This window comes from Cucurbita pepo, chromosome 3 (assembly GCF_057944985.1).
Source record: "Cucurbita pepo subsp. pepo isolate OVF chromosome 3, ASM5794498v1, whole genome shotgun sequence".
NCBI lineage: Eukaryota > Viridiplantae > Streptophyta > Magnoliopsida > Cucurbitales > Cucurbitaceae > Cucurbita > Cucurbita pepo.
The window spans coordinates 15,044,944-15,064,701 of NC_141800.1; the positions used below are offsets into that span (position 1 = coordinate 15,044,944).

The 19,758-nt window shown below is 36.2% G+C and overlaps 4 protein-coding genes across 6 annotated transcripts; 3 read left to right on the forward strand and 1 right to left on the reverse strand.

The window, feature by feature from the left end:
- Window positions 1-1,059: 1,059 nt before the first annotated feature.
- Window positions 1,060-3,826, forward strand: LOC111790653 (eukaryotic translation initiation factor 1A). 2 transcript variants are annotated; one of them, XM_023671649.2, is made up of 2 exons: window positions 1,060-1,218; window positions 3,207-3,826. In XM_023671649.2, the coding sequence occupies exon 2, from the start codon at window positions 3,217-3,219 to the stop codon at window positions 3,652-3,654; it is 438 nt and encodes a 145-aa protein (XP_023527417.1). In that variant the 5' UTR covers window positions 1,060-1,218; window positions 3,207-3,216; the 3' UTR covers window positions 3,655-3,826. The 2 variants fall into 2 exon arrangements, with proteins under 2 accessions (XP_023527417.1, XP_023527418.1); XM_023671650.2 differs by having other exon boundaries at window positions 1,064-1,218; window positions 3,212-3,826.
- A 722-nt stretch (window positions 3,827-4,548) lies between these two features.
- Window positions 4,549-8,268, forward strand: LOC111790654 (Polynucleotidyl transferase, ribonuclease H-like superfamily protein). The gene is made up of 8 exons (XM_023671651.2): window positions 4,549-4,786; window positions 4,911-4,982; window positions 5,097-5,220; window positions 5,390-5,477; window positions 5,940-6,077; window positions 6,152-6,239; window positions 6,339-6,459; window positions 7,853-8,268. Exons 1-8 carry the CDS (start codon window positions 4,702-4,704, stop codon window positions 8,028-8,030), a joined length of 894 nt encoding a protein of 297 aa, XP_023527419.1. The 5' UTR covers window positions 4,549-4,701; the 3' UTR covers window positions 8,031-8,268.
- Window positions 8,269-8,770: 502 nt separating this feature from the next.
- Window positions 8,771-14,386, forward strand: LOC111790656 (glycosyltransferase family protein). Its single transcript, XM_023671653.2, has 11 exons — window positions 8,771-8,986; window positions 9,360-9,436; window positions 10,967-11,042; window positions 11,142-11,214; window positions 11,335-11,386; window positions 11,469-11,530; window positions 11,674-11,737; window positions 12,843-12,900; window positions 12,990-13,076; window positions 13,426-13,519; window positions 13,933-14,386. Exons 1-11 carry the CDS (start codon window positions 8,907-8,909, stop codon window positions 14,023-14,025), a joined length of 816 nt encoding a protein of 271 aa, XP_023527421.2. The 5' UTR covers window positions 8,771-8,906; the 3' UTR covers window positions 14,026-14,386.
- Window positions 14,387-14,909: 523 nt separating this feature from the next.
- Window positions 14,910-18,599, reverse strand: CR4 (crinkly4). 2 transcript variants are annotated; one of them, XM_023671652.2, is made up of 2 exons: window positions 18,311-18,599; window positions 14,910-18,012 (listed from the first exon to the last, which is right to left on the reverse strand). In XM_023671652.2, the coding sequence occupies exon 2, from the start codon at window positions 17,746-17,748 to the stop codon at window positions 15,034-15,036; it is 2,715 nt and encodes a 904-aa protein (XP_023527420.2). In that variant the 5' UTR covers window positions 17,749-18,012; window positions 18,311-18,599; the 3' UTR covers window positions 14,910-15,033. The 2 variants fall into 2 exon arrangements, with proteins under 2 accessions (XP_023527420.2, XP_086978508.1); XM_087122382.1 differs by having other exon boundaries at window positions 18,209-18,599.
- Window positions 18,600-19,758: the final 1,159 nt, after the last annotated feature.

The window sequence follows — 19,758 nt, forward strand, 5'->3', positions numbered from 1 at the left end:
CCATTTAAATAATAAACTCAACTCAATCTAACTAATTTTTTTTTTTTTTTTTTTTTTTTTTTTTTTTTACAGGTTGGTTCAAATTTTATTTTCAAACATCTAAATAACATATGCAATTCAATTTAAACGTGTATTTTGAAAAACCATCCTATAAAGAGGGTTGAAGAGTAAATAATAAAATAATTATAATATTAATTAAATATACTGATACATGATGGTATCATAAGTAAAAATGTATATTTTAAAATTAATAAGAATTTCGAGTTGATACGATTTAATTTAATTGAATCGAGTCGATGCATAAACTTTTCATTTATTTAAACCCAACTCAAACTACTGGGTTGTGTTACACAGGTTGATACGATTTAATAGACCACCTGCTATTTTTAGGGCAAACTTGTCTCATTCCTCTTAAAAATCATGGATCTTATTCTTGACAGTAAATAATGTCAAAGGAATAACAGTCTGACTCTGATTAATTCTAATTTTAATTTTGTCTCCTAATGATTTTAAGAGCTGCAATGCAATGAAAATCAAGGTTTCGTCCATAAAATTGCCATAGAAATTAAATGACAAATATATATATATATATATATATATATATATATATATATATATTAAGTCTATGTATGCGACATTTGCAAAGACTTGTGACTATCTCAAAACGAGCGCTCAAATGTGTGTTTTCATTATTTTAAAATTATTGTTATTTAGTTTTCGCTAATATTTTAAAATAAATTTCACACATATTAGATATGCAGTGACAATTTATTTTAGTAATAAAAGTTAGGGACGTTACACAAACATGAAGAACTAAAATGTACCTATCCCGAACCAAAGGTGTGATTTTATTTTTATTGTATTTATTATTTTCCATTGTAATTTTTCTTGTCAACATTAATAATAATAAAATGTTATTGTAGTAATGGAAAAAAATTAGAGAAGGGGCTAAAATGGTAATTTTTATCCGTGGTTTCTTTTATTTTTAATTATTTTTAGAAAAGTATTCGGTCGGGTCGGGGTTCTAGGTACAAAACCGGCCTGACCCGAAACCGATCGACTGAAGTCGGTTCGGTCGGTTTGCTCACCCCAATTCCTCCCCTCTTTCACGATTATCCCTATTTGTAGAAGGGGCTAGGGTTTTCTCTCTTTCTCTCTCCCTCATTTCCACCGTCTCTCTAGCTCGATTCTTGGCTTGGCAGGTTCCTGATCGCCTCGGTATGTAATTTTCTTGTGCTTTTTTTTGATGTTTTTTTGTCGCTTTGAAGATCTTTTTCTTTCCTCCGACTGAATCTCTTGTATCAGGACTGCGTTCTTTTTGTGATTTTGATTGGAATGATCTGCCTTTTGTTCAGCACGATTCAAATCTTCCTAATATGGAGATTAGAGGGATGCCTTCTAATTTCTAGGTTCTGATCGTTTTTAGTACCGTGTTGACCTCTCAATTTGAGCATCTTTTCTCTTATGTGATGTAAATTATGGGAATTAATGATTTTGGAGAAGGAAAAGAAAAAATAACGCTTATGATTCTCTCTTATTTCAAAGTACGAAGCAAAAGACTAGAAATAAGAAGTGAAAATATTGTTGGACGGGCCTAGGATTCATCTTAGTAATCATGATCATGAGAGATGATGCCCCAGTTTGAAAATATTTATTGAACATTCAAATTGTTAGATGACTCTTTGCAGCCTATGTTAGAAAACGTACCTCTCTGCTTTTTTAGCCTATGTTAGAAAACGTACCTCTCTGCTTTTTTAGCGGCTGGAATGAATCCTTTGTTCAAGAGCACTTTTATCTTAATTATGTACTTTATATATGGCGAATCTTGATGATCATGTATTTATGATATCGACATATGTGATGTGTGGAATATTATGAGTATTGCTCTGGTCTGCGCCTCTGAGTTGTGGTAGCTAGGCATTGAGGGTACCAATCCTTTTACAGCTGTTAATTTGATCAATTTTAGGGGAAAAAAAAAAATCTCGTCGTAGCAACTAATTAACCTTTCTTCGAATTACTTGAATCTTGATTATCAAATGTCCAAGCTAGTAATGGACTAATGTTTGTGGGAATTGTTAGTCCATTACAGAGACATCACACGGGACTTAGTAATGGACTAATGTTTGTGGGAATTGTTAGTTCATTACAGAGACATCACACGGGACTTAGAAAAGGGGAAAAGTGATAATCTTGGCTGTTTCCCCAAGAAAAATCTCGTCAAAGTGCCTAACCTGTTTTTCCTTCTTCAAATCGCTCTAATCATGAATATCAATTATCCAAACTAGCAACAGACTAATATTTGTTGGAATCATCAATTAATTAGAGCAACACCACATGAGACTTAGAAAAAAGGAAAAGTGATACCTTGGTAGTTACCCCAAGGTTTAGAAAATAATAGGTGCTAGAATGGTTGGATGAACAGATCAACAAAAGAAAGGAAGATACTGTGGGTTGCTTTTGGTGGTTGAGGTAAAATATTTGAATTGCTTGATTAGAAAGATGCAGGGAAGAGAGATGATTTTGTTTAATTCAAGAATAGATTTGTTGAATCTCTAGTTCATGCTTTTGGACCAACCATACCTTCTCAGTATACAAAAGAAAGGGTAACATAGGGTTTGAATCCGGTTCTTTTATGTTGATTCTAACTGGCTTTGGCTTCACCTTCTGTTTAGTAAATGCGAGGAAACACTGTTTCTGAAGCACTCGTTTATTCATTTCTGATATTTGGTTAGGTTAATATCATATTTACTGAGTCTGTCAAGTAGATTCATTGTGATTATTTTTATCTTTTTGTCGGTTTATCTTCCACCACAGACAAGCTGAAAATATCATGTTTAGCAGATAATATTGGATTGTTTGGTGAAAGATAATATCATGTTTAGCAGATAATATAAGCATACAGGGAAAAAATGGCTTGCTTCTAACATTACCAACTTGAAATGATAAGTACGTGGCTGTTCTGTTCTTGTATGCGCTGTTTAAACATTTGGGGCAATTGTTTTGTAATTTATTTTCTTTATTTGTGTTTTGTTTAACTAGACAGAAGTTGTGTAGTTAAGACTAATCTAAATTCTAACTATATCAAGAGTGCAAAGTTGGAGTTCTACATTATATGTACTTATGACTTGAAATATGAGTCTACGAGGTTGTGATGACTGTGTGTTGGTGGTATTGCAACTACTCATTGCATTTCAAATGTAACACAGAACAGTAAACATGCCGAAGAACAAGGGAAAGGGAGGAAAGAACAGGAAGAGAGGAAAGAACGAAGCAGATGATGAGAAGCGTGAGCTTGTTTTCAAGGAAGATGGTCAGGAGTATGCTCAGGTTCTCAGAATGTTAGGGAATGGTCGGTGTGAGGCGATGTGCATCGATGGAACAAAGCGTCTTTGCCATATCCGAGGGAAGATGCACAAAAAGGTTTGGATCGCAGCTGGTGATATAATACTTGTGGGTCTTCGCGACTATCAGGATGACAAAGCTGATGTCATCCTCAAGTATATGCCCGACGAAGCAAGGCTTTTGAAGGCATATGGTGAACTTCCTGAGAGCACACGTCTCAACGAGGGTATTGCTGGTGGTATCGATGATGAGGATGATGGTGGTGCCGATGACTATCTCGAGTTCGAGGACGAAGATATCGATAAGATATAGATTTGTTAGTAACCTCTTTACATTTGGAGTTTAGAATGGTGTGGATGGTTCGTTATATGGATTTGCTCCACTGTTGTTGTGCACTCTTCTGTTGTTCTGCTGGTGAATTGGTATTTATTGCCTTAAAAATCTAATATTGATATATACACACATAAATGCCTAATTAAACTTACCTTCCATTTTCCTTTCCTTTCCTTTGCTTGCTTGCTTGAGTTTTATCAAAGAATTCAGATGCTCATGTTTGTAAACTGCAAGGAAAATAACGTCGTCTAATTTGAATATAACTCAATTGATTAAGAACGTAGTACAATATAATTATTAGATTATATTATTGTTTAATTTGAGCATAACTTAATTGATTAAGATAGTAGTATAAGTATTAGATTATATTATCGTCTAATTGATTAAGATGGTAGTACTATATACTTTAGTACAATATAATTATTAGATTAATTATCGTCTAATTTGAGTATAATTTAATATAATTATTATATTATATTATCATCTATTTGAGTATAACTCGATTGATTAAGATCACAATAAAATATAATTATTAGATTATATTATCATCTAATTTTAATACTAACACAATTGATTAATATTGTAATACAATATAAATTTAATGTCCAAGTAAAATAATTAAAATATATGTGAAACGAGTCATTATTAGGTAATTTACTATAATTTAGTGTCTTTTACTAAATACTATAATATGCTTTATTTATTTATTTAAAAATGAAATTTACAGAGTACTATTTTTGCCCCTCTATAATAATTTAAATCAAAACTTAATAAAAATATTGTAAACAATTTTTAAATTGTAAATTTAAGGATGGAAGAGTTAATTTTCTTTTAACATTTTAAAATTTATTTAGAATTTTGTCAAAAATGCGTAAAGAATTAGGGGCGATTGAGCGGGAAGCTGTGAGAGGTATCAGATAAAAGCTTCCATGGCGGGAATCGACCTAAAAGGAACACACAATCGAAAACGCTCAAGAGGGGAAGTGAGATTTGGTAGTAAACTGACGTAGTGAGAAGAACTCAGCAATGTCTTCGCAAGATCCACTCCCGAAATGGGCATCGAAGCCTTGTGTTATGGGCATCGACGAAGCTGGTCGAGGCCCTGTTTTAGGTTTTCTATTTTCCTATTCGTTTTCTTCCATTTCTGCATCTTTAACACCTCTCCGATGATCTTATTTTCGGATATGATTTAGTTTACCAATTTGTTTCTGAAATGTTACTGCATTTGATCTCAGGGCCAATGGTGTATGGATGCTTGTACTGCACTCGTTCCTATTTGAAAGAACTTTCGTCTTTGAATTTTGCAGGTTTAGCTTTTCTAAACAATTGATGCTTCTACCGATTTTATTTTAAGTTTTTTTCATCATTTTTCAGTTTCGTTTACTTTTCTTCCAATTTTTGATGTTTTGTTTTGCATCTAGACTCAAAAACATTGAAAGAAGAGAAGAGGGAGGAATTATTTGAAGGTTTGAAGGCTAATGAGTCAATTGGATGGGCTGTTGATGTCATAGATCCTCGGGAACTTTCATCCAAAATGCTAAATAAGTCAGTATTTGGTGGTTTATAAATTCTTTCATTTGCACAAACACTCTAAGCTAACGGATAATGATTCTTTAACAACGGAAGGCAAAATGTTAAGTCCAACATAATGTATCATATGAGAACTTTCACGCCTGGGTTTTTTTCTGAAGTTTTTGTTTTTATTGTTCAACAGAGTAAAGATAAACCTAAATGAAATATCACATGACTCTGCAATGGGTCTGGTTACCAAGGTTCTAGGCATGGGAGTTCTTTTAACTGAGGTAACTCTCTCCCTGGTTTCTTGCATTCATGAGTCAGTTATGCGATTTTAATATAGTATTTCTTTCAACAAGAAATGAAATTGCCATTGATTGATGAAAAGAAATAGAAATTGTTAAGAACACACTCTCTCAACAGAGAAAGCAGAGGCAACAACTTGAGAAGATTGGATAGCCTTTGGTAACTTCCAATTATTTTTTGTATGCCTTTGTATATTCGTTCATGAGAGTTAGCAGGATGCGACACGTTCTTTATGAGGAAGATCTGTAAAAATTAAATTTTGGAAAGTTATATTCAGGATTTATTCAGGTCCATAAGATAGAGGGAAAGAAAATCCCCATTCAGCATATCTCATCTTCCATTGCCTTCAAACTTTTTTGTTATCAATTGATGATTTGAAGTCATTTGCAGATTTGTTCTGCCCCAAGAACAATGTTAGATCAATCACTTCTATTTATTTTCAGGTTTATGTGGATACTGTTGGAGATCCTGAGAAGTACAGAATCAAGTTATCTGAAAAATTTCCCAATGTAAAATTTGTAGTTGCAAAGAAGGCTGATAGTTTATATCCTGTTGTCAGTGGGGCAAGCATAGTTGCAAAGGTAATGCTGATGCGTTCTTTTAAGATCTGGCATTCCAACCGTTTCCCACTCAAATTCATCACTTTGACTTGTAGGTCACAAGAGATCGTGTGTTGCGGGATTGGGCGTTGGAGGAAACAGCTGAAAACATGCATAGAAACTTTGGTTCTGGATACCCTGGAGGTTAATTTCATCCTCTAAATATTTTTTGCAGCATACTATAATCACGTTTTCACTTCACTGGGTGAAATCACTAGTGCTCTTATGATTTAATCTATGTAGATCCAACAACTAAATGTTGGTTAGAAGATCACAAGCACTCGGTATTTGGGTTCCCCACATTGGTCCGCTTCAGTTGGGGTACCTGCACTTCATATTTCAAAGACATTGTTGAAGTATCATGGTTAGTTTTTACTCTGCCTTGCAAGTATTATATTTCTTTGCAGAATTAGCTCATTATGCCCTTTTATGTTCTCCACGGTATAAAAAGGACAGGCTTTGTTGTTTAAAATGCTATATATTTTCTTTTAGCTCGTTATCCCCTATAGGACTAGGTATGTTGTTTGAAGTGCGTTTGTTAGTGATGGTGGGATTGATTTAATGAAAGCAGTCTTAAAACAAGTTTGAATATCATATGGAGTTTAGTAATTAATGATGTACAATTGTTTATTGATGTAATGCACTTCGCATTCTTGCTGGATCATCATCCTGCTCTGATGTACTGAGATGTTCGGTTCTTTCCCATTCTAAATTAGAACTTGATTTGTTCACTGAAAATGAATGATTCTTCCTTTATTCTAGAATATAGTTTTGTTTGGTGCATCCCACTTTTATTGTACAATAGTTAGATATCCAAATAGTTTTGGTTCATTCTTCGGGTCTACTTCGTGATACACCCACGTTCAGTGTTTTTTTAAACATTAGTGAGTGTTTAGACTCTAATCTCACAGGGCAAAACCCTGACATTTAGTTGTCAAGAAACTCACAAGATTGTAATATTCTAGGTAAGTGACCATGACCTCCATACAATTTGAACCCATTCTTCAAAATCCTTTGCGGCTTGGCCAACCTAGGATGGCTATGCCTAGTTTCTGTTCATCAATTTAGCTTCTCATAAATCATCAAACAAGCATAATATGATCCATTTGTTTACATATGAGCTGAAAATTTGTAACGGCCCAAGCCCACCGCTTTATCTTTTTTGGGCTTTACCTTTCGGGCTTTCCCTTAAGGTATATAAAACGCGTCTATTAGGGAGAGGTTTCCACACCCTTATAAAGAGTGTTTCGTTCTCCTCTCCAACCGATGTGAGATCTCACAATCTACCCCCTTTGGGGCCTAGCGTCCTTGCTAGCACTCGTTCCTTTCTCCAATCAATGTTGGACCCCCACCAAATCCACCCCCCTTTAGGGCCCAGCATCCTTGCTGGCACATCGCCTCATGTCCACCCCCCTTTGGAACTCAGCCTCCTCACTGACACATCGCCCGATGTTCGGCTCTGATACCATTTGTAACGGCCCAAGTCCACTGCTAGCAGATATTGTCCTCTTTGGACTTTACTTTTCGGACTTCCCCACAAGGTTTTTAAAACGCGTCTGCTAGGGAGAAGTTTCCACACCCTTATAAAAGGCGTTTCATTCTCCTTCCCAACTGATGTGGGATTTCAAAGAATTAGACGCCGAAACTTCTCATACTTCCTTGACACTGACTCAAACTTCAAAGTTGTTATGGAAGTTGTTTTGATTATGGAATCACTATGATGTAAGTTTTCTTTTTTCTATGTGCTTGATGTCCAGGGAGTCAGACAAAGTGGATGAAGATGGGGCAACGGGTGGAAGTGGTAAGAAACAATTAAGACTAAGCAATGTTGGTATCACCACATCGAAGAGAAAGAGTGAAGAAATTGAATCAAATGCGAAAGGACGGTGCAAATTTTTCCAGGCTAGAAAACTCGAACAACTCACTCACTTCTGAGAGTTCAATTTCATTCTATTGTTTCGACCATCCTTCTCTTTTTGATAATCAACTCAATAGCTGATAAGTGCTATATCTGGTTTGGCTGTGTACTAACGTAGTTATAGATAACTAGCTATGTAACTGGCATCAATGTACATGACTTCCTCCATACCCATTTCAATGTCTAATAATTGTTTTGGAATTCTTGAAACGTTCTTGTTTATATACATTTTGAGAAGTGTTCTTAGTTCTCTCACCCTTTCAAAAGTTGGTCAAGTTCCTTTTGAAGTTTTTATGGTCTTTTCATTGTTACAATATGATTTCAATCCATTTTATTTATTTATGTGATTATGAATGGATTCTAATCGATGAGATTATGAATCGTATTTGTAGAATGAAGTAAAAATAATTTTAAATTATTAATAGAAACACTAAATTAATTCACTTCTTTAGAGTTTAAATGATATAATTATCAGAACTTTCGAAAATAAATTATTTTTCATGTGAATAAAAATATATTTTACAATATGTTTCTTTAATAAATATGTAAAAATAACAAAATTATTCGTGTATTAATTCAATATAACATTTTTCAAAATTTAAGATTATTAAAATTACACAGTTGACATACATAAATTGCAATGTTTAATTAGGTTTTAAATTTTTGATATATTATTATTATTATTAATTATTATTTTTTTTAAAAAAAAAGACTTTAATTTAATCATTAAAAAAATTCGTTCGATTATATATTTCAATCAGCAGCAATTTCCATGGAGAACAGAACGGAGGGAGAGCTCAGACAGGCGGGAAGCCGTCGAATCTGCGCTTAAACGCCGACTTCCCACACAATTCTCATCTCTTGGTTTAATTATTCACCACGTTCATAACGCAATGTCCACACAGCGTATCAGTTTATCTCTCTTGTTCTTCCAATTTTTCCTCCTCTTTCCTTCAATAATTTCAGCTATCAGGTCAGTTTTTTTCACTTTCAGTTTCTAATTCATCCCATCTGCGTTGTTCTTTCTAGGATTTTGGCCTTTCGTACTGTTCTGTTCCCGATTACAGAGAAACCAAACGGAAGAATGCTGCTGTTTAGATTCTTGAATTTTGGAATCCATTTATAAATGGATTTTCAGTCTCTTTAGTTTTCTTAATGCTCTTTACGAGTGGATTTTCTCGTGATCTTTTATGACTTCCAATTTTTTCTTGCCTTCGTTCTTGATGGGTTAAATACTGTATGTTCTATATTCATATCATTTTGTTTCTATGCCATCATAGCTGGGTTATATTTCAGTTTGTTTACTAAACTATTGTTCTTTTTATTTTATTTTATTATTATTGAAGGAATAATATTGGGTTAGCAGTAAATAGATCATGTAGGAGCACTGTTCAGGGAAGATATTTACTGGCTGATGATGGTGGTAAGCATTTCTTTCGTTAACTCGTAGTGCTACTTCGTTTCTTCATTTTTTGCAGTTACATTGAAATTCCCTGAATATGTGCCTTTCTTTTACTTATTTTCAATTTTTTTTTATTAGGGGTGTTTGAAAAATTTGGTGAACAAGTTCGTTTTAAATTCTTTGTTCTTTTTTGTGCGAGTTCACTTGGATTTGTTTGATTCACAGTTCTTTGGTTGGGCCATAGTGATAAATCTCTGATCTTGAAGATGTCTGCCACTTAATCTAACTTTTAGAAGGAAAATCATTAGAGCTATTATATGGAATTGCATATTGCCTAAAATAGCCATGAGAATTACAAAAAGCAAGACCAGCGGGCTATAAGAGATTTAAGGCTGTAATTAAAAAAAGTATGGGGAGAATTTACACCAAGATAGGGAAGTATAAATAAGGTGCTCCTTTTCCTTCTTGAAAGGGTGACCCATAAGAAGCATCTGGAATGTGAGTGGAACACTGGGGAAGACCAAATGGCAGCGTTGACGCGTCCATGGCTGATTTCCTAAAGAAGGAAAGGTTTTGACAAAGGGCACACCAGGGGGCCTTTCCATATATTCGTGTATAGGTTCTTATGATGTAGACTACCACTGGATGATAATTTGTAAGAAAGATATCTAGTTTTGTAGGAACCTTTAGTATCTAGGGTTCATTTCCATTGGTCTTCCACCGTAGGTCTAGAAGGGGGTTGTAAAAGAGTGGATCAGAGGGACAACTCAATGATCTTTTCTTTTGTAAGGTGTCTTCTTAAGCCAAGATCCCAAGAGGCATTATTTCTGTTCCAACATGCCGCAGTGGTTGATTTCTTGCGGCTTGAGAGAGTGTGAAGTCTGGAAGGCAGCTTTGAGAGGAGATGAACCCCAATTGTCAGTCCAAAAGGATATGGACTCACATTGTTGTCAAGGATCAAATCTTCTTGCTGTTGAATATATTTCCTTGGCCTCTTGAATGTTTGAGCGTGGATTGACTAGAGTGGTTGTTAGTCTCATCCCTCTTGTATACAAAATCATTATCAGAGTTCTCTTCAAAAACTGGAAACAGTCCTTCCATATGTTTAAGCTCCATTTTCAGCAGAGAGCGAGAGAGAGAGAGAATTGGGAGACTGTAGATTGACTATCTTAGACCCCTTAAATTGGCCTCAAAACCTGCTGTTAGATGTTCTGTGTTGGTGCTGCCCTGCCTACTGCTTTTTGTTATGCTCTTCTTAGTCAATGTTTACAGTGATACCTTCATCTTGTTCATTATTAATTTCTACCACTTCTATTTAGATATTCATCTGAGTTTAATTATCAATTATTACCTCTGCCTTTCTTGGCTATGACAATACTCATGTATTCTGCTTATAATCTTATCTAGATCTTTATAGTATTCTAGAGAATACTAAATATTCTGGAAAGTCCTGAAACTTTTTACGTACATGTTTTGTCAGAACTTGTAACTTCTGGAAAGTCCTAAATGTATACTTCTTCCATTCAGCATAATTATTGTGCCCTCATGCAGGCTATGTATGTGATGCTTCGTCTTTTGATCCACTATCTCGTTGCTGCCTAGGGAAAGGGGAAAAATTTCCTTGTCAGTGAGTTTTTTTCCAGATAAATCTTTGATGGCTCATGATGAGTGTAAGAGCTCGAGCTCTGTCGAGCATAGTATTTATTTTTCTGCTTACAATTTGCAGTGGATGCAATCTTGTTTCACAATGTTGTAATTCCTACGAATATTGTGTTTCATGCTGCCAGGATCCTTCAAGGGTATGATGGAATTCTTCTTGATTCTTATAATGCCTCATTCTGTTTTTATTTAGTCTTCTTTTTCCTTATGAATTTGAGCTGGAATCTAAAAATTGGCGCCTTTCTGGATGCTGCTTGCAGACAAAAAGGGAGCAAATACTAAAAATAAAAATTGCTAAGCCTTCCACTGCAGGTAATGATGTACTTATAGAAAAATTAATTTTGTTATTCCAAAGACATTAATTAAATATTTCAAACTACGCTAAATCTTGCAGGGACATATGCCGGTGTGTTTGATTTCTGTGTTGGGAGGTGTCGTCATAATTCGGAGAGTGTTGTAAGTGTCCTGCATTGATATTTTATTCTAAATGTTTAAAATAAAATTTGAGGTGTTGTCATAATTCGGAGGTGTCGTCATAATCTGACATCATATCTTTTCTTTTAACAGTTGAGTTATTTGATAGAATTTACAATTTTCAGGTGCACGAAAATGCTTATCGCAGCGATTACCATCATTGCTTTTCTCTGCCGTCATATTCTTCAGGTTAGCTGATAAAGCTGAATTAGATTGGAGTTCTTCTTTGGCGGTTGTAAATTGCAGTGGAATGTTCAGCTACTTTAGTAAATGAATTCAAACCACGTAAGGATTATGATTTTTAAAATAATTGCACAGAGGTTAAGTTCCATGTGTAACCTTTTTTTAAAAACCATTTTCAGGCGCGTTTCATATTTTAGCAGTCCCTGATTTTCTACATTTTCCATTTGTTGCCATATTTGTGCTGATCTTCCATTTTCAGGTGTCTTTCTCACTTTTTCTTTTAGATTCAGTGTAATTGCATTCATGTAATAGCCTTCTTGGAAACCTCTCCTTAGCATACGCATTTTAAAAACCTTGAGGGGAAATCCAAAAGGGAAAGCCCGAAGAGGATAATATCTGCTAGCGGTGGGCTTAGGCCGTTACAAATGGTATCAGAGCCAGATACCATGCGATATGCCAGCGAGAAGGCTGAGTCCCGAAGGGGGTGGACACAAGGTGGTGTGCCAGCAAGGATGTTGGGCCTTGCAAGGGGGTGGATTAGGGGATCCCACATTGATTGGAGGAGGGAACAAATGCCAGCGAGGATGCTGGGCCCGAAGGTGGTGGATTGTGAGATCCCACATTGGTTGGGGAGGAGAACGAAACATTCTTTATAAAGGTGTGGAAACCTTTTCCTAGCAGACGCGTCTTAAAAACCTCGAGGAGAAGCCCGAAAGGGATAACCAAACAAGGACAATATCTACTAGCGGTGGGCTTCAGCCATCTCACAAAATTTGTACCCAGGTTGTCTTCACCTATTTTGTAAGCAAACAAATATTTCGTTAAATTAGTTATATAAATTCAGCTCGGTGCGGTTCAACATAAACCAATGAATGAATCCAACCAACCCAAACAAATTTGTAACCCAAACCCACCCATGAACCACAGCCGAATGACCGCCTCAGAGAACTTGGAACTCCATTTTCTTCCGTCCTTCTGTCATGTTTGTGATTTGTTTACAAAATCAGGATTGTATTTTTTATAAGGTTTTCTAAGCATGTCATTTTCATGTTTTTTTTTTCTTTTCTAATTTCTTATCTAAAACATTTATTCTACTTAATGGTCTTCGTAGGAGTCAATGGCACGGAACTAGAATTCAAACTCAACGGTGTCAACGTCATTATTGGAAGGTATCGTTCAGGGTAGTTATCTATAGGTCTGCTTCCTTTTACATTGTTTGACATCTTTCTTATACTCTTCTGAACTGAATGTATGATAGACAAGGAGAGTCATGTGATTCAGTTTGCAAGACAAATGGACAATCATGCATCCCAAACAAGCTTATGGTCCTAAATCACTGTGACATGTGAGTAAGCTTCTGTTTTCTTTTCCATTTCTTATGAAGCCATTAGAATTTTTCTTGATTTAAGTGTTTTTGAATAAAAAAAAAAGTGGATCTAGTTACTGTGAGATCCCACATCGGTTGGGGAGGTGAACGAAGCATTCTTTATAAGGGTGTGGAAACCTCTCCCTAGCGGACGCATTTTAAAAACCTTGAGGGGAAGTCTGAAAGGGAAAGCCCAAAGAGAACAATATCCGTTAACGGGTGGGCTTAGACCGTTACAATTACTCTGTGCACGGTAGATGACTTATGAATTATGAATTGTATACTTTCTTATATTCATATTCATGTTGTTTTCTTTATTTTGGGATAGTATGCAAAAATACTTGAGCTGCAAAGGAGGTTGCTTACCAAGTGTTGGGCCTGATCAACCTGCTGAAGTTGCTTATAATTCTCCTAAAGAACTGGTATGTTGTCCTCTTCTTTTTGTATTGATAATCAGACGTGATTCTCAGTATTATTTGTTGGCATAATGGGATTGGATGATTATGGTTCGAATAATCAATAAGAACGTAAGGCGTGGGAAGAACGAAAATGTCATACTGTTACACTGATATTTTGGGATTTATACACCGAATTACTTGATGTTCAAATAGATTGAAAGGGTTTATGGTACCCAACCAAACTTAGTTCATCATCATGTTCACCCAGTTCAAATAGATTGTGTTCTTCCTTTATTGATATTAAAACCGAACTTTCCCCAGATATGTAAGTTTTACTGAGAGTTTCTTTTGAATGTATTATAAAGGAAATGATGCATGAAAGCAGCTGTGTTTTTTTATGCTATAGAGTTCTTATATTTAGTGTATACAAATACCAGAATCCAGGAGCATGCTTATACAGCAGCGCACAGCCAATGCTTTCTTGCGATGGCTCACACCCGCAAACCAGAAGGCTTTGTCCTTGCGCCTAGCACATCTTCTAGATATGTTCTTAGTTCAAATCAAAATCAAAGATGGGTCTGAAAATTTGAAGAATTATGCATCCTCCGACAGTTTACTTTAAGGAATTCCATCAGTTTCATGCAGCAGATAGAAGGAAGTATGTTTTCAGCTTAACAGTTTACTTTATTTGTTTATGTACAAATCTTCAGTTATTTTCTGGAGAATAATGGTAACTACAAAGTGTTCTTGTAAGATTAATGTAACAGGTTGAAGGAGATCGAAAAACGGCGAATTGTAGAACTAGTTAAAGACATATTTCTGTTCATATGTGTTGAACTCGAATAGTTTTTGTTCTTACTCATCCACGAGTGGATCTCGTATTCTTTTTCATTTTTAAGTTTAATTTAGTGGATAAACACCAATTAAGTAACTCTAAATGAAAGCTTGCTTATCCAAACCAAACAGCAACCTCTAACCTGCTTTGGTCCTTCGGGCTGAGGCTCAAGGCATTCATCCTTGTCCTTCATTCAATGGGTTGGAATAGTAGGTCTCTCAAGTCTTGTTCTCCATGGTCATTCTCGGTGTTTATGCACGCTACTCGTTACTACCAAACGACAAAGCCTTGAGTGGAATGAGGAACTTGAATAATTTACCTACTAGAGAGAGTTAATAGATTATATGCAACAACCCAAACTTATTGATAGTAATTATTGTTCTTTTTGGGCTTTCCCTTCTAAGTTTTTCTCATCCTCTTTGGACTTTTCCTTCCAACTTTTTCCTCTCAATGTTTTAGAAAAGATTTTCACACTCTTATAAAGAATGTTTGTTTTGTTACCATCGTCACTCGATTTGAGATCTCACATTATAATTTGTTAGTTATTCACGTTTGAGAAGAAACGATCAAGGCAGCTAATGTTCAAAGAAATGGGTATTCACAAACTGGAACATACAACAACAAAAAAGTAAGTTGTTAGAGAAAATAAAACTCAAAAGCTTTGGAATTTTGATTGTTTTTTGTTTTGAAGAGTCTCTCAACTTTAGAAATTGTGCTCCAAAAACAGCTTTTCCTGAGGGGAAGCAGGCCCAATCTCTTCCTCTAAACTCTTCAATCCATCCCCAACACCTCCACAATTCCCTACATTTCTTCCTTCCAAATTCTTTCCATCAACATCTGCTTCTGACACTGAGGATTTCCTCCTCTGGGACGACGTCACGCTCGGGAATGTAATCCACGACGGAGCTCTGAACTCGAACCTTTGATCCTCAGCTTCTGCTATATCCGTTTCGGACACTGAACGGTTCGATGATCTTTGAGATGACTTTTTGTGTAGTCTGCTGCTTCCCAAAACCACCTCCGTTGGTAAGATCGGTTGTTCGTTACACGGACTTCCCATCAGTTGGGCGAGAGCACGCTCTAATGCAGTTGTCACTTTGTCCATTGATGGCCTCTCCTTAGCTCTCATTCTCACACATTTGCAAGCTACATTTGCAATCCTCTTCAAGGCTTCGATATCGGAGGGCGGTTTTAATATCGGATCTAAAATTGCAGAGATATCTCCAGATCTTATCAAAGGCACTGCCCATTCTACTATGTTACCTTCTTCATATTGCATATCAATGGCTTTTCGACCACTGAGAATTTCTAGTAGCAAAACACCGAAGCTATACACATCGGACTTTGTGGTAAGGTAATGAAGTCTATAGTATTCAGGATCGAGATAGCCAAGTGTCCCAGCTGGTAGCTCAGCTAATGGAGAGCTACTATCTGTTGGTCCCAACAACGACAAGCCAAAATCAGCGACTCGAGCATTGTGCTCTTCGTCGATGAGAATGTTTGACGACTTAATGTCTCGATGAATGACGGGAGGACAAGCATAGCCATGCAAGTATTCGATTCCCCTGGCTGCTTGGACTGCAATTGTAACCCTTCTTATCCAATCTAATTGCTCTTTTAAGGTCTCGTTCTTGCCATGAAGGTGCTGATACAAGGAGCCATGAGCCATGAACTCATAAACCAGAAGCCTCTCTCCACCTTCTTCACAATAACCAAGCAGATTAAGCAAATGGGCATGGTTTAATCTTGATAGCAAGTCAAGTTCAGTGTGGAACTCTTTTGAATTCTTCTGCATATTAGGAGACATTATAGCTCGTTTGACTGCTACGACCGTCCCGTCCTTCAAAACACCTCGAAAAACACAAGAGAAACTCCCCTTTCCCACAATAGACTCTTCCTTAAACCCACACGTTGCTCTCTCGAGTTCTTCATAGGTGAACATCTGAGCCCGCCTTATCTTCAGCTCATCTAAGTCCGGACGTATTTTATAGCTTTCCTTCTGGAAGGCAGAGACTGTCACTTTGTTCTTCTTTGACTTCAACTCCTTTCCCGAGCAATGGCAGTTCCGTAGCTTGTATCGAACGTAAAAGATCGCAGTTATCGACACAATAGCTATCAAAAACACAGCAAAAGCAATCTCAGCTACAAGAACTGGCAGCTGCATAGACCAGAGCTTACCATTTTTCTTCACCAACAAACCATTTGATATCATAGATGAACAGTTTGATATGCATTCACCAGAAAAGCAACTTGAACAATTATACTCGCACTGCCTATCAGATTTTAAGGAACACTCAAATTTTTGGTACATCCCAGGAGGGCAAGCAGTACTGCAGGGCATACAAACATGAAAACTCGGCGACTTACACCGAGCTTTGTCTTGGCTTATTTCGTAGAAACCCGGAGCACAAGGAGTTGCTTTACAGATTCCAGGAGAGACAGCTAAAGGTAGAGAAGTAGGAAATCCAAGCCCCCAGCAGACAGGCAGGAGAGATTTTTCAGCTAGAATTCCACAGGTGAAGTAATCTCCAGCTGCAATGTCGTAAACTTGAATCCCATCTGGTGCTGGAGTACTCGGTTTGACCGTAAAGCCCCAACAAATCACACCACGGTCCGAGCTTTTGATCCCACAGGCATGGAACTTGCCCCCAACAACAGAAGCTAATGGATCAACAGGAACCAAGTCAACATTTCCTTCACCCGAATATGCTACCGAAATCTCCTCTTCAATGTCTAAGCTCCTTCCCCAACAGAACGCTCTCGACCTCACGCCCTCTAGAATCCCGCAAACATGATATCCACCAGAGGCAATCTTTTGAAACCTCATATCTTTAGGTATCAAACTGATCACCCGGCTGCTTGTCTCATCACCCCAACAGAAAACAGTTCTATTAAGAGAAAACAGTCCACAATTGAACTCAGACCCCGCCGAGATCGACTCGATAGGGCCATCAAACTCAAAGGTTCTAGTCATGTTATATCCCCAACAATCCACAAAAGACATGTTCCTACGCCTTCCAGTCAAAGGCATTCGAAGTCCACAGAGATGATAATCACCAGCACTGATTTCTTGATATTGAGCTCCTTTGCTCATAGGCTGAGGAACACCCATTTGAACATAGCCACTACTTCCCCAACAATAAGGTTGGTTTGAATCCAAAAGAAGCCCACAAACAAACCCATCACCAGCAGTAAGACCAATGAAAGGGAAATGAGAAGGGGTTCCATAAGTTATGGCTGAATTTGAACCAAAACAGCTCACAAGACTAGACCCATCTGACTTTAAACCACAGAAAACAGGCCCTTTCTCGCCATAAGACACAGCAACAGGAGACATTGAACCTAAACCAGACACTAAAAAACACATATCTGCAAAAACAACCAGTTCTACAAACAATCCACCTCTCCAGCCAAACATCTTGTTCAAGAACAAAAGAATCAATCACTCAAAGAATGAAGAACAATCTCCAGTTCAAATGTCCCATGAACAAACAGAAAAACATTACAATTTAAGAAAACAAGAAGCAAGCAATGTAAAATCCACTCCCATTCTGTTCCAAATCCCAATACATTCATAAAGCAAATATTCCTCAGATTCAACCAGATTCAGATAAGGCAAAAACGAAGCAACAAAATTACCCATTAAACCTCCATGGCTGCTTCCACGAAATCGCCTTCCGATCTAGAAAAAAGAAGAGAATCATGAGAATTGCTGTAGGGAAAAAGGAAGAACAGAGCAAGAAAAGAAGAAGGGAAAAGGTTGCGATGAAATGAGAAAGAAAAGAAACTTAAATGCCGAAACTACAACTTCTGACATTGGGAAAAGCGTAGGTGAAGACATTAAATGAGAAGTTAATGCGATTTTGATCTTTTCATGCCTGGATTACTGCACTCCACCACTCAATCCCCCAAAAACAGTGCTACTTTTCCCCCTTTTTCCCCTTTTTCTTTAAACGATTTCGATCAATCTTTGACCTCACCAACGAATAATCGAAGCGGCATTGTCTTCTTGCCCCGCCGATTCAAATTTCTTCAAAAACTGGAATGGGCGTCTTCTGGTTTCGAAGCTATCCGTCACTGCATATCACAGAAACGGGAGAATTAATGGAACAAACAAGGCGCTGCTCTGCCTCTCTCTCGATCGAAATTAATTCTTGTACTTTTTGTCCAAATCAAAAACGGCAGTTGAGATTATCAGAAAAAAGCATTTTCCACCATTTTTGTTCATGTGTCTGTGGTTTTTCGCTGCTGAGTTCTTAATTTCATCATTTCAGTTTCTTTTATCCATTGCTTCATTTGTGCCGTTACAATTTTTCTATTACAATAAAATATCCATAATTTTCTTCTTAATATATATACTTTTTCAAATATTTTATATATATATCTTGAGGTTTGACTTCATCCGTCATCATAATTCAACCAGTCAAAACGTTAATGGCCACGAGCTGTATCGTGGGTGTATCCTATGCCCATCGCTAATAAATAATGTCCGTTTTGGCACGTTACGTACCGTCGTCAGCCTCACGATTTTTTCACATCCTGATAAGGAATATTTCGTTCCCCTCTCCAATCGACTGGGATCTCACAATGGATATCGAGGATTCGATCTCTAACTATACAATCGTAAAATTCCAAAAAAAAAAAAAAAAGTTATAATCTACGCGCTCACATTTTTTAGTACAAAAAATACGTGAATTTGACCCTCCGACCTCAAACGAATGAGTAGTTTTACAGTTGGACTATGTTTCTGTTGACATTTATATATTTTGAAACTACTTCCGTTCATTTCAGTTGCCCAGTACTTTCAAAACTGTTTATTCATATAGTCCTTGTATTAAAAAAAAACGTGCGTTTTGGTTCCTGTAATTTCAGCAAGCGTAAATTTTGATAATTGTTTGGAAAATTCTGACACGTTCTATAAACGTTTCAAACTGAAAAAAAAAAAATTAAAACTAAAATGTTCGCCTTTAAGAATACATGAATCGAAATGAGTATCTAAACTAAACGAAAAATAAAAGAATCTTAATGGAATTTAAATCAAAAAGATTTTTTTAAAAGTTATTAAAAAAAATTATTTTTTTTTAAGTATGAATTATCTCTCATGTTTAAAAAAATAAAATAAAAATTTGAGGTTAATTTTTTATGAGTACATTTAAAGTTATTTTTTTCTTCTTTTAAATTTAAAACATTTAAATGGTATATCAAAAATAATTATATTATTTCTATTATTTAAAAAAAAAAAATCCTTACTTTATTTTTATTTTTTATTTTATTTTATTTTTTCAAGACCATTTAATTCTAAATGCATTATGAATTAAACCGAGAAGTAACATTATTGAATGTTGGTCAAAAAGTAAGGTTCCTTCTAAGTCAAAAAGTTCGGGTGCAAAACTTCATTTATCTTTGAAATCTTTTAACCTAATTCATT

Excerpts from the sequence above, each read along its gene's own strand:
- LOC111790654 (XM_023671651.2), top strand. The coding sequence starts at position 4,702 with ATGTCTTCGCAAGATCCACTCCCGAAATGGGCATCGAAGCCTTGTGTT. Across the intron at positions 5,478-5,939 it reads TGGGAGTTCTTTTAACTGAG|GTTTATGTGGATACTGTTGG; the intron begins GTAACTCTCTCC and ends ATTTATTTTCAG. Across the intron at positions 6,078-6,151 it reads GGGCAAGCATAGTTGCAAAG|GTCACAAGAGATCGTGTGTT; the intron begins GTAATGCTGATG and ends TTTGACTTGTAG.
- LOC111790656 (XM_023671653.2), top strand. The coding sequence starts at position 8,907 with ATGTCCACACAGCGTATCAGTTTATCTCTCTTGTTCTTCCAATTTTTC. Across the intron at positions 11,387-11,468 it reads TGCTAAGCCTTCCACTGCAG|GGACATATGCCGGTGTGTTT; the intron begins GTAATGATGTAC and ends TAAATCTTGCAG. Across the intron at positions 11,531-11,673 it reads GTCATAATTCGGAGAGTGTT|GTGCACGAAAATGCTTATCG; the intron begins GTAAGTGTCCTG and ends TACAATTTTCAG.
- LOC111790653 (XM_023671649.2), top strand. The coding sequence starts at position 3,217 with ATGCCGAAGAACAAGGGAAAGGGAGGAAAGAACAGGAAGAGAGGAAAG.
- CR4 (XM_023671652.2), bottom strand. The coding sequence starts at position 17,748 with ATGTTTGGCTGGAGAGGTGGATTGTTTGTAGAACTGGTTGTTTTTGCA.